Source organism: Microplitis mediator, chromosome 1, assembly GCF_029852145.1.
Source record: "Microplitis mediator isolate UGA2020A chromosome 1, iyMicMedi2.1, whole genome shotgun sequence".
NCBI lineage: Eukaryota > Metazoa > Arthropoda > Insecta > Hymenoptera > Braconidae > Microplitis > Microplitis mediator.
In genome coordinates, this window is record NC_079969.1 from 4,476,693 (window position 1) to 4,489,830 (window position 13,138).

At 33.6% G+C, this 13,138-nt stretch overlaps 1 protein-coding gene across 2 annotated transcripts; it reads left to right on the top strand.

Annotated features, from left to right (window-relative positions):
• Positions 1-1,209: 1,209 nt before the first annotated feature.
• LOC130670957 (huntingtin) lies at positions 1,210-13,101 on the top strand. 2 transcript variants are annotated; one of them, XM_057474611.1, is made up of 11 exons: positions 1,210-1,460; positions 1,550-1,777; positions 1,851-2,034; positions 2,927-3,205; positions 3,265-3,406; positions 3,584-3,943; positions 4,222-4,730; positions 5,117-11,749; positions 12,042-12,205; positions 12,356-12,443; positions 12,971-13,101. In XM_057474611.1, the coding sequence occupies exons 2-11, from the start codon at positions 1,695-1,697 to the stop codon at positions 13,082-13,084; spliced, it is 8,556 nt and encodes a 2,851-aa protein (XP_057330594.1). In that variant the 5' UTR covers positions 1,210-1,460; positions 1,550-1,694; the 3' UTR covers positions 13,085-13,101. The 2 variants fall into 2 exon arrangements, with proteins under 2 accessions (XP_057330594.1, XP_057330586.1); XM_057474603.1 differs by having other exon boundaries at positions 1,210-1,777.
• Positions 13,102-13,138: the final 37 nt, after the last annotated feature.

Genomic DNA, 13,138 nt, shown 5'->3' on the forward strand with positions numbered 1-13,138 from the left:
TAAATGAAAACCATATCACAAGAACTCAACTATTATTGTTAATATATATACATATTAAATACAGAGTGACTCGTATAATAAATAAATTAATAGAAATATAGAAATATAGCATTAGAATAATTATAATGGTGTTTCATGATAAATAATAATGTCAATCGTATTGAATAATTGAATATAGAATAATCAACTAAAAGATTGTATTTAGGTACAGGAAAATGGAATATAAATAATATAAGTAATAAGTAAAATCATAGAACGGATAAATAAAGAACGTAGATGTGTAAGCTCATATCTCGTATGTGTATTAGTAGGAAGTATAAATGTATAAGTATATAATTAGAAAGAACGTTGATATGTATAAGTACATATATTCCATAAGTATGTGTGTGAGTATGAGAATGGTGGGAGAAGTCGAAGAGTGGAGAGTCAGAGATCTTTCTGCCGTCTGATGTAACTTCACTTCTCTCCGAGAACTATTGACGAGCACAACTGTTATTACTGATCAAATCTTATCTATACTTTATAATAAAACTCAGTCTTCAGATAAAAGTTATTTCATCAATTACACCTATCCTTATCCATAATTTCATTAAATAATAATCATAATCATCATCATCATCATCATCATCATAGTCAACAATAAATTTATCACTGTTTTCAAATTAAAAATTGGTCCCGCGTGACAACGAACTGCCCACTGTCCAGGAGGTGGCGTCAGCTCCGATCCTAGTAACCTCCCAGGACATAACACTTTCGAGTTTAGGGTATTTTGGTTTGAATTTAGGGGATTTTAAAATAGACTTGGGGGAAAAAATTATGATACTGAAGTTATCACACGTCTAATAATTTTTTTGATTTTTTTTTAGACGATAAACCTGAAGAAAAAAAATATTTGAAAAAATTGAACCTGTAGTTTTTTAAATTTTCTACATGTGCATATTTTTAGTTTTTTTTTTTCTTCAAATTTAATTGTTAAAAAAAAAATCAAAAAATTTTGAATTGTCTGCTAACTTCAGGATCATGAAAAAATTTCGATGAATCGTCATCACTGGTTTGCTTCAGCAAAAGTTTACTTTACAAAAGTTTCCTTGCATTATTCGTCAAATTTCCGTCAATTTCGGACTTTTCCATTTTTTACGACACTTGTATGCAATTTTCCAATAAATTTGCACAGGAACTTGTTGGAATTGATTGTAATTCACTATTTACATGCCTAGTTTATGACGTAATTCATTAGAGAGTACATTTAGCCTCAAAATCTTTAAAAAAAAACTATTTAAAATTACCCGCTACAAACTATCAATATGACCATAATATTATTTTATTTAATTCAATATTTTAAAATACATATCTGATAAAAATATTAAAGCTCGAAGTTTATCAAAATATTTGTTATCTTTTTATGATAATAATAAATACTCAGTGTTACAAAATAATTACCGCAAATATTTTAATACAAAGTAAATAAAACCTTTTAAAAAAATATATCTCCCCACTATGATAATTCAATACATAATTTTTTTCCCACTTAATTTTTTACGGCTCTTAGACTGAGACGACTGTGGGCGCATAATGATTTCAATTGCGATATTTTTCTTTGACAAATAGTCATTCCAGTCATCGTATTAATTTAAAAGTCGTCTAAATGATGATAAAAATATTTTTGTGAAAATTGCGATACCAATAATTTAAAAATGTCGAGTTTGAACGGAGTTATGAAGGCTATAGAGAGTCTTAATCAGCACCAGGATAGTCAAAATATCGATCAGCCATTAAGGTAAATAATAATAATTGAATTATAAATTTATTTTCATCCGAAGATAATTAATTGAACTAATATTTGATGACAGGAAAGATGAAAAGATGAGTTACTGCTCAGCTATAGTTTATGGGATCAGTTGTCCATCCGTCAGAAGCGCACGTAATTTTTCCCAAGTCCTCAGTTTGTCAATAAAAACATTACTAGATGTTTGTGCTGATGCAGATTCAGATGTTAGGACTGTCGCTGACGAATGTCTCAATAAAATAATCAGAGTAATTTCATTTTTTTATCAACTATTTCCCATGTAACAATTTTCATCATAAGTTGCTGGTTAAAGCACTGATCACAAGAATCTTTTGATAGATACTACATAGACTTGCCCAAGATGACGTACACAAGACAATCTTGTAGTAGTCTACTATTTTTATGAAAGTATCTTGAGGAAGACCCCTAGGTGTCTACGTCTTTATATACCTATCGATCTGTCACAAGATATTAATGCGAGATTCTAAGACAAGTTGTTGCAGGACTTGCACATGATATTGTACAAAAGAACATTGAAGATGTCTTGCTCAAGATGTGTTAGTAAAGTTACTTTCGCGTATCTTGATCGAGTCTTGCAACAGAAATTACTTGCAGACACTAACGCATATCTTGCGCCAGATCTGCTCCAGAAGTGTCATATCACACTCTCTATATATCTAACATCTATCTCTGTCACTTTACCCCAGGATCCTGTATCGTATGCCAATGGAGGGGAAAAGTGACAGAGACAGAAGTGAGACAGACAGTGCAATATGACACTTCTGGAGCAGATCTGGCGCAAGATATGCGTTAGTATATGCAAGCAATTTCTGCAAGATTAGCACAAGTCACTGTACCAATGCACCTTGAGCAAGATATCTTCAATATTCTTGCCCACTTCTTCAAGTACGACATAACACAAAGTTTTTTTTTTGAGTCTTGGACAAGACTTGGAATTTGAAACTTTGTACCAGTGTCTGCAGCAAGATCCATAGTTATGTAAAGACGTAGACAATTAGTGTTCTGGTGACCAGGCTTGGGCATGATTGCTACAAGATTGTTATATGGGTTCATGCGACTGAATTTTTATCTCTATCAGAATGAACTGTAAGACTTATTTTTACTACTACTTTGTTTCAGTCGATATCTGATGGGAATATTTTAAAAGTTCAGTTTGAATTTTATAATGAAATCCATAGAAATGGAAATTGTCTGTCTCTACGTGCAGCTTTACGTCACTTTGGTCTTCTAAGTCATACAATAAAACCTGCCAAAGGGAAACCGTACATTTCAAATTTGGTTCCGTGTATTGAAGCTATTTCTCGAAGAACTGAAGAGTCGTTAATAGAAACGTTGTCTCAATCTTTGCCATGGATCCTCAAGAGCTTGGGGATATTTATGACTGATAGGGATGTCAAGGTATATGTAAAGAAAAACCTATAAATTTATCAATAAGTCAAGGGAGTTACTTTTTTTAGACTCTACTTAAAGCTTTTTATCCAAATTTGTCTTCGCCGCACGCATTTTTCCGGCGGAATGCGGCTAATATGATTTTAACGACGTGCATTTATTGTCCGAAGCCTAAAATATCTTTGTTTTATGTTCTACGTTATCTCATAGGTAATTATATGTGTTACAACTATAGTATATTGTGTGACAAGGGATGAAACAAGACGATTTCAGACTGCGGGTGATGTCAGCCAACTTCACCCTGGTCTAAAATCGTTTTGTTTCATCCCTCGTCACATAATATACTATTACACTATAAAAAAACTCCATTAAATTCTTTCCTTGCAGATACACTGATAACCATATCAAATGTTGAAGAAAAATCCCATCTTGTCGTAGGGTCTTTAATTTGTTTTAGAATAATGTTACCTTATATAGATGATTTATATAACGATGATTCAGAGTTTAATACTCATGAATTCGATAGTCTTCTTCAAATATACACACTATGTTTACGCTTTATCCAATGGCACTCGGACCACAATGTTGTGAATGCCGGTTTAGAAACTTTAGCTCAACTTTTCCGTACCAACAATCAAGAATTACTTACTTTACTTACTTCTCGCACTGGGATTCCCATCGGTGACAGTAAAGTTGTTTCTGTTCAAGAAACTATTAGATTGCCTTCAAATGATAGTACGAGTAATGGTAAGAGTCTTTAAAATAATTAATTATTTAAATTTACTACTTAAGTTTTCGGTTCGGAAAAAATTTCCAGTGGCTTCCAAGCTTGATATTTTTTTAAAAACTTCATTAGCTCTAGGGGCGGATGAAAAAAAAAATCAATATTTTCATGTGCGTATTTTACTAAATTTTCCAAATCATCAGCTTTCCATAATTTATTCACTTATTAAATCCGAATAATTCTAAAGCTCTTTAGAAAGTTGCTAACTTATTGTATGTATCGAAATTATTTTGGATTTCAGAAAATGTAAAAGATGTTAATTTATCAAAATCTAGTGAATTGAATCATATGAACGATACAACTGAGACAAAAACAAAATTGAATATTGGATCTTTCAATGATTCGGATGTGCCTTTGAAATATTGTTGTCGTTATTTGGCGTCGACATTTTTACTTGGAGGAACACCAGGGCAGCTGGTTCCTGATGAGGTGTTCCGAGTTAGTGTTAAATCACTTGCTCTGACGTGTATCGGTGCTATAGTTAGACTTTATCCAGATATATTTTTTAAAAGACTGGAAAAAAAATTTAATGTAAACGAAACAGATGACCAAATGGTTTCAGATGTTCTATTGTATGCTGAACATTGTGATCCACAGTTGCGCGGAAATGTTTCTATGATTGTTGCTTATTTGTTGAACACAGTTTACATAAAGTATCGAGTTTCGTATAATGAGTTTAGGACACGAATTTCACAAGGTCAAGAAACAGAATTTCATAAGTTGGAATACTTAATTGGAATTTTTGCAAAGGTATTATTCTTACGTATAAAGGAAGGGATGGTTTTTTGTTTAGACAATATAACGACGTTCTAATGAGCAAATTGTCTAAGAAAATCCTCCATTTATGCGAAAAAAAGTAATTTAAAATGTTTTTTCAGCTAAAAATCAATTCCATATCTAGTATATGTATAATATCTTTGTCTAGGTTACCCAAATAATATTTTTTCTGACTATTACTATCATCTGAAAGTAGTACAGAATCACCTGCTAAAAAATATTAAGACAATTTGCTAATTAGAACGTCGATAAGAAAAAGATTACTTATGCACAGTAAAAGTATCTTTTCACAACCATCTAAATTCAAAATAACTATTCAAATTAGAAATCCATTTTTTAAAATAAATTAATTTGTCTAGGCTCTAGATGATGAATCCGCAATAACCTGTCGTCAAGCTCTCGTAGCTCTTAACATTTGCCTATCATCTCTTCTTGAATCTCCAGACAGCATTCAAGGAATTACGTTAATTTACAGACTATTGCCACTGTCAGATAATTTGTATTTCCTCGTAAAAATGAATCTGGTTCAGGTACTAAGTGAATTACCTTACATCACAATAAACTATCTTACCTCAAGTTCTCAATTTCAAGAGGACGTTCTGTCGACATTCATAAAACTACTGAGTGACCAGGACCCGCGGGTCCGACAAGCAGCAAGTGATGCAATTGTTAAGTTTGTAGAAGTTGCGTACTATAAAAACCCATATGAAGACGAAGTAATTCGTAAGGCCTCATACTGCACAGAGCAACAATATTTGAATCGCGTTATTTCGACAAATCAAATGGAAACTCCAACTTATAATGTGGAGTATAATTTTTTCGTTAGCGGATTAATAGAGCCCTACTCTTCTTTTTATCTGGACAAATGTTGCAGTCCGTATCGTCGAAAAAAAGTCGAAAACTCTCTATCCATAGTGATCAGTCTATTGGTTGAAAAATTACCCGCGCACTCGTCAAAGTATTTGGCCTACGGCTGCTTTCAGACTTTATGTCAGTTAAGTCAAAGTTATCCAACTTCTTTGTACTCTGGCGCATGGGACTGCAAACTCCCTAAAATTTTGAGTAAAAGAAATAACTCAATATTATATTCAAGTAATCGAAACATCAACAACGATAACAATATCGATATTTCGATATTAGACGACCCTCTATCGCCAATCAGCGTAAAACTTTTGTCTCTCATTCTTTCATTGGTGGTTTCAGATCCAGTGAGTTTAGACTTAGCGACTCACAGACATTTGATTACTTTAGCTGGTAATTTGCTGTCAGGAATTTCGTTGAAACAAATAAAGACAATTAACGTAAATGAAAGAAAAGAAACAGTAGATAATGGATTGAAAATGTGGAATTTATTTGATAGTATTGAGATCAATAATTATTTTGAACTTCTATTCAAACATATAATGAGACTTATACAGATTTACGTTCATGTTATCAACGATATACAAATTCCATCTTCATACAACAAGTCAACTTTTGCTTCGTTTCCGACGATACAGTCAATTTCACCAAGAAAAAAATTAGGAGTCCAAGTAGACCACAAACTTAAAGACCGAAGTGAAAAGGGTCCGGCAAACTCTTCAAAATTTGGCAAAGAGTCCGAAAGTTATTTTTACGATACTCCTCATTACGTTAAATTGTATGACATTTTACAAGCCGCGCATTTGAATTATAACTCCACTATTGACACCGACGCGAGTCAAATGTATCTAGGATTATTGAACGCAGCGCTAGAGGTTTTATCACAGATACTGGAAATCTCCAGCACCTACGAAGCTCGAAAAGTCGCGGAAGAAATTCTTCGGTGTCTTGAGAGTACGCTCTCCCTTTCCGTCACAATGACGATTCAATGCGTCCGGCAGTTACTCAAAAGTTTATTTGAAATGAACTTCAGTGTCCGATGGAGTGAGTTCGAGGACATCAAAAGTGTAGATCAATTAACGAAAGGAAGTCCGGAAGATATCAGAAGATTGTATGATCGGTGTTTTCAAAAATCATCAAAACAGATGGCGGAATTCATAAAATCTATTGGAAATAATTGCCAGGATAATCAGTGCGATGTAGAAAAATCAAGAAATTCGATAACGAAACGAAAAGATTCGCATCATAAATTAGCGATGTTGTTTAAATCATTCACTCAATCCAATAATCAGAAGGCATTTTTTGCAACTTTCATTCGTATTTTCGAACCGATGGTTATAAAATCTCTCAATTTATACACGACTACCAACTCAGTGTCTTGCCAATGTCAAGTTCTAAGTTTGCTGAGCCAACTGGTACAGTTTCATGTAAATTACTGTCTTTTGGATACAGATAAGACTTTTATTAATTTCGTGCTGAGCCAATTCTCTTTTATTGAAGAATCAAAAATTTTACAAGTTGATAATTTATTGCCGAAAATTTTTACTTTCTTCGTTCATCTGTCGTACGAAAAATTTCACACCAAAATGGTGATCGAAATCAGAGAAATTATAAAACTTTGCGACGGATTAATGGCCAGTGGTCAGCCTCCAGCGACTCATTGCATTCCTGCGTTAATTCCAGTTGTTGAAGATATCTTCTTAACGCGTTCCAAATTCTTGACAAGTGCTACAGATCACGCTGAGTTGGACACAACGCGAGAATATTTGATGTCAATGATGCTAAGACTTGTAGAACATGATAAAATACTTGAGCTTTTAGCTCGATGTCTTCAGAAATGTCGATACAGTGAAAATGGTGAAGAAAAATGGAAGAAATGGTCGCGGATGATCATAGACGCAATTTTACCAGCGTTATCATCTGGAAATATAAAAGTCGAATGCGAAAGTGTGATGACTGCTCTCATAAAATTATTCTCCGTAATATCTCCGGTTGTTTTGCGACCAGTAGATCCTCTACTAAAAATTTTCTTCATGGCACCACCGGTAACGGAAGACTCTTTAATTAAATTTGAACGATGGTTAGGAAGAGTTAACGTCATTTTTTTGGCCCTTGTATCGTACAACAAAGAAGAAAATATTCTTACAAGATTATCTGAGTTGACTGCGTCTATGAAAGATATCATTGACAACCTGAATCTTTTTGATTTCCCAACAATTTACTCCGATATTTCAAATCCATTTGATGCCGAGTCTTGTCTTCTCTCCCCAGAAGAAATCTTTGTTTTGTTTATTTTTAAGGTTATGTCAATTTCCGCTATGAAGATTTACCTCATCGTAAACTCCATGGAATATTGTGACAAGTTTATGAAACTCCAACAGAACAGTTGCCTTTTTCACGAGCTTGTTTTTTTTATTAAATTATGCATTCATATATTTGAATCTGGAACTTACTGTAAAATTACAAGCGCGGCTAAGACTATGGTTAAAGTGAAGACTATTTATCCCGTAAAACAATTGAACCAATTCATGTTAGATGTTTCAAAAAGGCACAACCCGTTTCTGGCAATTCAGTGGGTTCAGATGATGGCCATTTTGGAATATAATGAAATGAGTTTTTGGTCAAAGTTTTTAGAAATAAAATCCCCTGATGAATGTAATGTTAATAATAGTATCCATAGATCAAATAATGACGAGATAATAAGTATTGATTCTAAATTATCACATCAATGTACGATCATACTCTTCTGTAATTACATCTGCGAAAACACGAATGACGTCGAGTCGTTATCTTGGTTGATAATTAATCACATTGAAGAAATTGTACATCTGGGAAATGAGTCTCCGATGAGCGACTTCGTGACGGCTGTGATACAGAAAAATTCCGAAGTCAGTAAAATATTCGTACAAGAAATTTCTGCAAGATGTTTATATCGTTCTGACCCATCGTTCATTAAGAAATTATTACAAATATTAGATTGTGCGCATAAAAGTCTAAGTGGAGAAGTAGTTTTAACTTTGCTGCCATTTCTTTCTTCTTCTCGCATAACTCTTGCGAAAATGTCTGCCCAAATTTCACGTAAAAGGATTAAACTTCTCTTAAGTTTAAATCCTGGGCAAGTTTTTGAACAATTGTCGCGGGAAAAGTTTTCGGGCTTAATAAAAATCCTCAACTCGGAAAAGTTTATCAAAAAATATCGGACACTAGTTGATCTTGTCAACGTGCTGGATGTTAAGTTCTATGATATTTTTCCGATAAAAGAAGATCATCAACATTTCGATTCTCAAACTTGTAAGCAAATCCCGTTGGATAAAAAATGGTTCATTTCGCAAGTGAGATTCAGGTGTAGTCAGGCCAGCCAACCTGTAGAATTTTCTGAATGCGCAGAATTACTGAGTAATCTTAGTCGTGAAAATTGTGATGAAATTGTAATGTCTGAAGAATTTAATTTGAAAATTTTACGCGAATGTATAAAACTTGGAGTACAAATAACATTAAAAGATTATATTAATAATATTGTTTTTATAAAAGGTGATAATAATATTCCTGAGCCAAAATACGGGGACCAATTATATTCCGAATGTTTATCTTCCCTTTATCTGTCTACGAAAGAATGTTTATTTCGTCATGTTCAGTCTATTAATGAATCAATTCCAAACCCCCATGTAGTATATAATCCTATTATAGAAGATAACGTTAAAGATGGAGCGGTACAGTACGCAATGAAATTCCGAGCGTTAATGAAAGATAAAACTTATAGAGAAAAACTATTCGAAATCATTCCGGCTGTTACGATGTACATGAAATCTCTTCGGCAGTTCAGTGATCAAGACATTTTGTGTATCGATGCCACGTTCAATCAAGAACTTGTTAAATTTTCTACCCTTTGTCTAGAAGTTATAAATTGGATGATTCACAGCAAACACGAGTCTATCGATTGTTTCAAGCCTCATTACTTAGATCTTTGTTTGAATTGTTCTATCAAGATTCTTCAGAACCAAGATATTTGCCAAATATTTGGCAACGCGAATCACTACACTTGGGTCTGCTCTGCTGTTAATGTTCTCACAAAATTAGTAGAGTTTTGGCATTCGCCGAAAAAGTCATTCAGTTCAACCAGCAGTTATTTGAGCAAACAAGAATGTTTGCCAAAAATAGACAAGGGCAGTTTGGTAGCAGCTTTGGAAAATGAATCTACAAAAGTTTTTGCCGATGCCTGTCTTCAGATGGCTAGTCTAATTACTTGGGTGGAAAAAACCGAGTTTAAAAATAAAGAGAAAGTCATTCCTAGTTTTGTTAAAAATTCTATAATTACTCTGGTTGTGATAATTAGTCGTCAAGAATTAGTGAACTCATTTGCCCTTACGCCTCCACTTGTGTGGAAACATGGCTGGCATATTCAAGGGTCCGGTGCCACAATGTGCCATTTTCCTCTATTACTTTCTACTACGGAATCAAATTTCTTACAAGAAATGAATGTGTTACGTCAGTTTGTTCATCGGATTACGTTGCTTGGATGGACATCTCGTCATCAGTTTGAGGAGATCTGGATGGCCCTTCTCAGCGTTTTGAGTGCATCGTCCAGTGAAAATAAACTAGTAAATGGAATCGATGATGTAGCGAATAATGAAGCTACGATTCTTGCAGTGCAAGGAATCACTAGATTATTAATGCAGACACTACTACTTCTTTATCCAGGGTATCCAATAAATAGTAGTATAATGCATCACACTCGTGATCGGCCATTATCTCTAAAAAAAACAGCATCAAAAAGATTATATGTCGTGCAAAATCTTCTTTCATGCCAGTATGAGTACATGAAGGAGTTCAATATGTCCGACTGTTTGTTTAAAGACGTCACGAAACCTCTCGATTGCGAACATTTATTTACACGAGGAAATATTGAACGGGACACGGTCAATAATGGATATGATTATTTTTCCTACAGCCAACTTTCAGTCCAGTATTTGTGGTCTTCATGTTCACTTCACGAAGACAAACTTTCAGCATCAGTTCTCAAACTTAAAGATAAAAGGAACCAGTCACTCGATAGTAATTATCTTGATTTAGACTCATGTGTCAGATTTCTAATTGAATTTTACAGCCGATGGATGTTATCATACGCAAATACTTTTCCTAGATTATTGAATGAAGTAGTAAAAAGTATTGTTGCTATTTCTGAACTTTTTGTCGAAAGAAACCAATTTCAATGGATGTTTGATACATGCTGGGAAATGAAACAGTTTCATCCAATTGACGATGAAATTTTGCACCACTCATTGATTTTTGCTATTTGTAAAGCTGCGGCTGTTTTGATTCCGCTAGATATTGAGAGTTTGGAAAAAATTAAACAAGTAATTGATCAGGGTTTGAAATTGACGTATTTTCCTTGTCAAGTCGCGACTCTTCACGGAATTTTGTATTTATTACAAAGCGCAGTGCAAGCGAAATGTGAAGAAACGATTAACGTGATTCATCCTATTGCTGTTAATTACATTCAAAATTATGTAGACGCTAAACAATTTAGCGATGTCACTCTAAATCAATGTGAGCAGCATCAGCAAATAGTTTGGGCACTGATATATTTTCTTCATGAACACATAAAAGAAACTACATCAGACATAGAATCGTTAGCGGTTTTAGAATTGGCTTCAACACTGACCACTCTTCCCCGGATTCCTGTCGCGCTTCATCGAACGCTTGTTCAGGGTTTCGAAAGACTCATCGCGACGAGAAATGTCACAGGACGAGAAGCTGACCAAATAGTTAAGTTGTCTTTAGAAAGATTAAAGCAGCCCAATATTCTCTTTGTCATACCCGCTCTGAGACTTCTTTTGACCTGCATGTATACTGAAGCAGCAGGCCGTATTAATGAAACAACCACTTCAACAAATGAACAATTACTTCTTAACATTAATCCTGAAACTCTCATGATGACGATAGAAAAAACATCAGCGATATTTGATAGGATAAAAAGAGGTTATCCGGGCGAAGTAAAGATACTTTGCTATGTTTTAACAGAAATTCTTGAAGATTTTTTTCCACCTTTTGAAATACTTACGAAAGTCATAAGTGAGTTTTTATCGCCGCAGCAGCCACATCAAAAATTGATTGCGAGTATTGTTTCTAAGGTAAGATTAGTTGTAGACACAGTCAAACTTCATTATCTCGGAACTTCCCCTCAATCTTGACCCCCACTCCGAGCTATATGTATGTAAGTGCGCATGCGTGTAGTTGATTTTTTAAAGGATAAGGGACATCCGTTAACTCGGAAATTCTAAGAAATTTCCACTCCGTAGACTAATTGTCCGAGTTAATGGAGTTCGGCTGTAGTACCATTGTTTCATTGTAGTTTTTCCTTATGAATATTGAATAATTTTTAATTCTCATACAATTCACAAGAGATCTACTTTCATTATGCAGATTTGTGAACGGGTTGCAAGCAATGTCGATCAACTAACATTTTTTCAAGATTGGGTTATATTCAGTTTACCCAATTTCATTCAGAGTTTACCTGCGCAGACATTTACTTGGTGCTTGTCGTGTTTTTTCATCAGCGCATCAACGAATCCATGGCTCAGAGCATTGTATCCTTTGATTATTTAAACGGTAAAATAAACTTATAAAAATAAATGAAACCAGGCAACGATTTTCTATTTTGTCGGCAACCAATTAGCTGATTAGAAAACTGGTTTAGTAGTACAAAAAATGAGTGTTTTCTTGAACTGATTTTTTAGATTTCCTTATATACAATCAAGAATAGGCAAAGACGAGTGTGAAGATAGAAACATTTTATTTATTTCATCATTGGACTTTTTTCAAAAGGTAAGTCAAGTCTTTCTTCTTTAAGGAGGATCTGTAGTAACTTTTGTCTAAGCTTTAATAATTTATTTAGTGTAATAGAAACGAAAAAAACACCAAACAAACTAAAAAACTTTTCCTTTAATCAATGAAAAAATGTATGAAATTTTTTATGATAACAAGGTATCTTGAGAAAAATTCCATTAAGTCATTTTTTTTTTAAAAGATTCATTTTGTCAAAAGCAAGATCCCTATTGCAAATGGCCACCTAACTCTGTGTGGTTTAATTATAATTTAAACAAAATATTTGTATATAAAATAATTCTATATCTACATTTATATGAACTCTCGTCTTACCAGATGCGTATGCGCACATTACAGGTGACTCGCCTTTGGGCACGTAGTAAATGTAAACAGAGACAGAAAGAAAAAAAAACTATTTCTTCGTAGAAATTTTTTTTTGTTTATTGACAATAAAATGAGCATTAAAAGTCGTGCACTTTTGAATTTCCCAAACATTTTTAAATATAATTATTATCAATATTTTTCAGTTATCGAATGAATCACAGAAAGAAGCTTTCATTTCATGCTTCTCAACCGCTGATACAGAACTAACATCTCCTTTTAGAGAAATTGTGACATCTTTACAAAGTATTAATAATTAAAATCTTCAATGATAATTATTTGTATATAAAACTTCTATGTATAGTTGTAAAGAG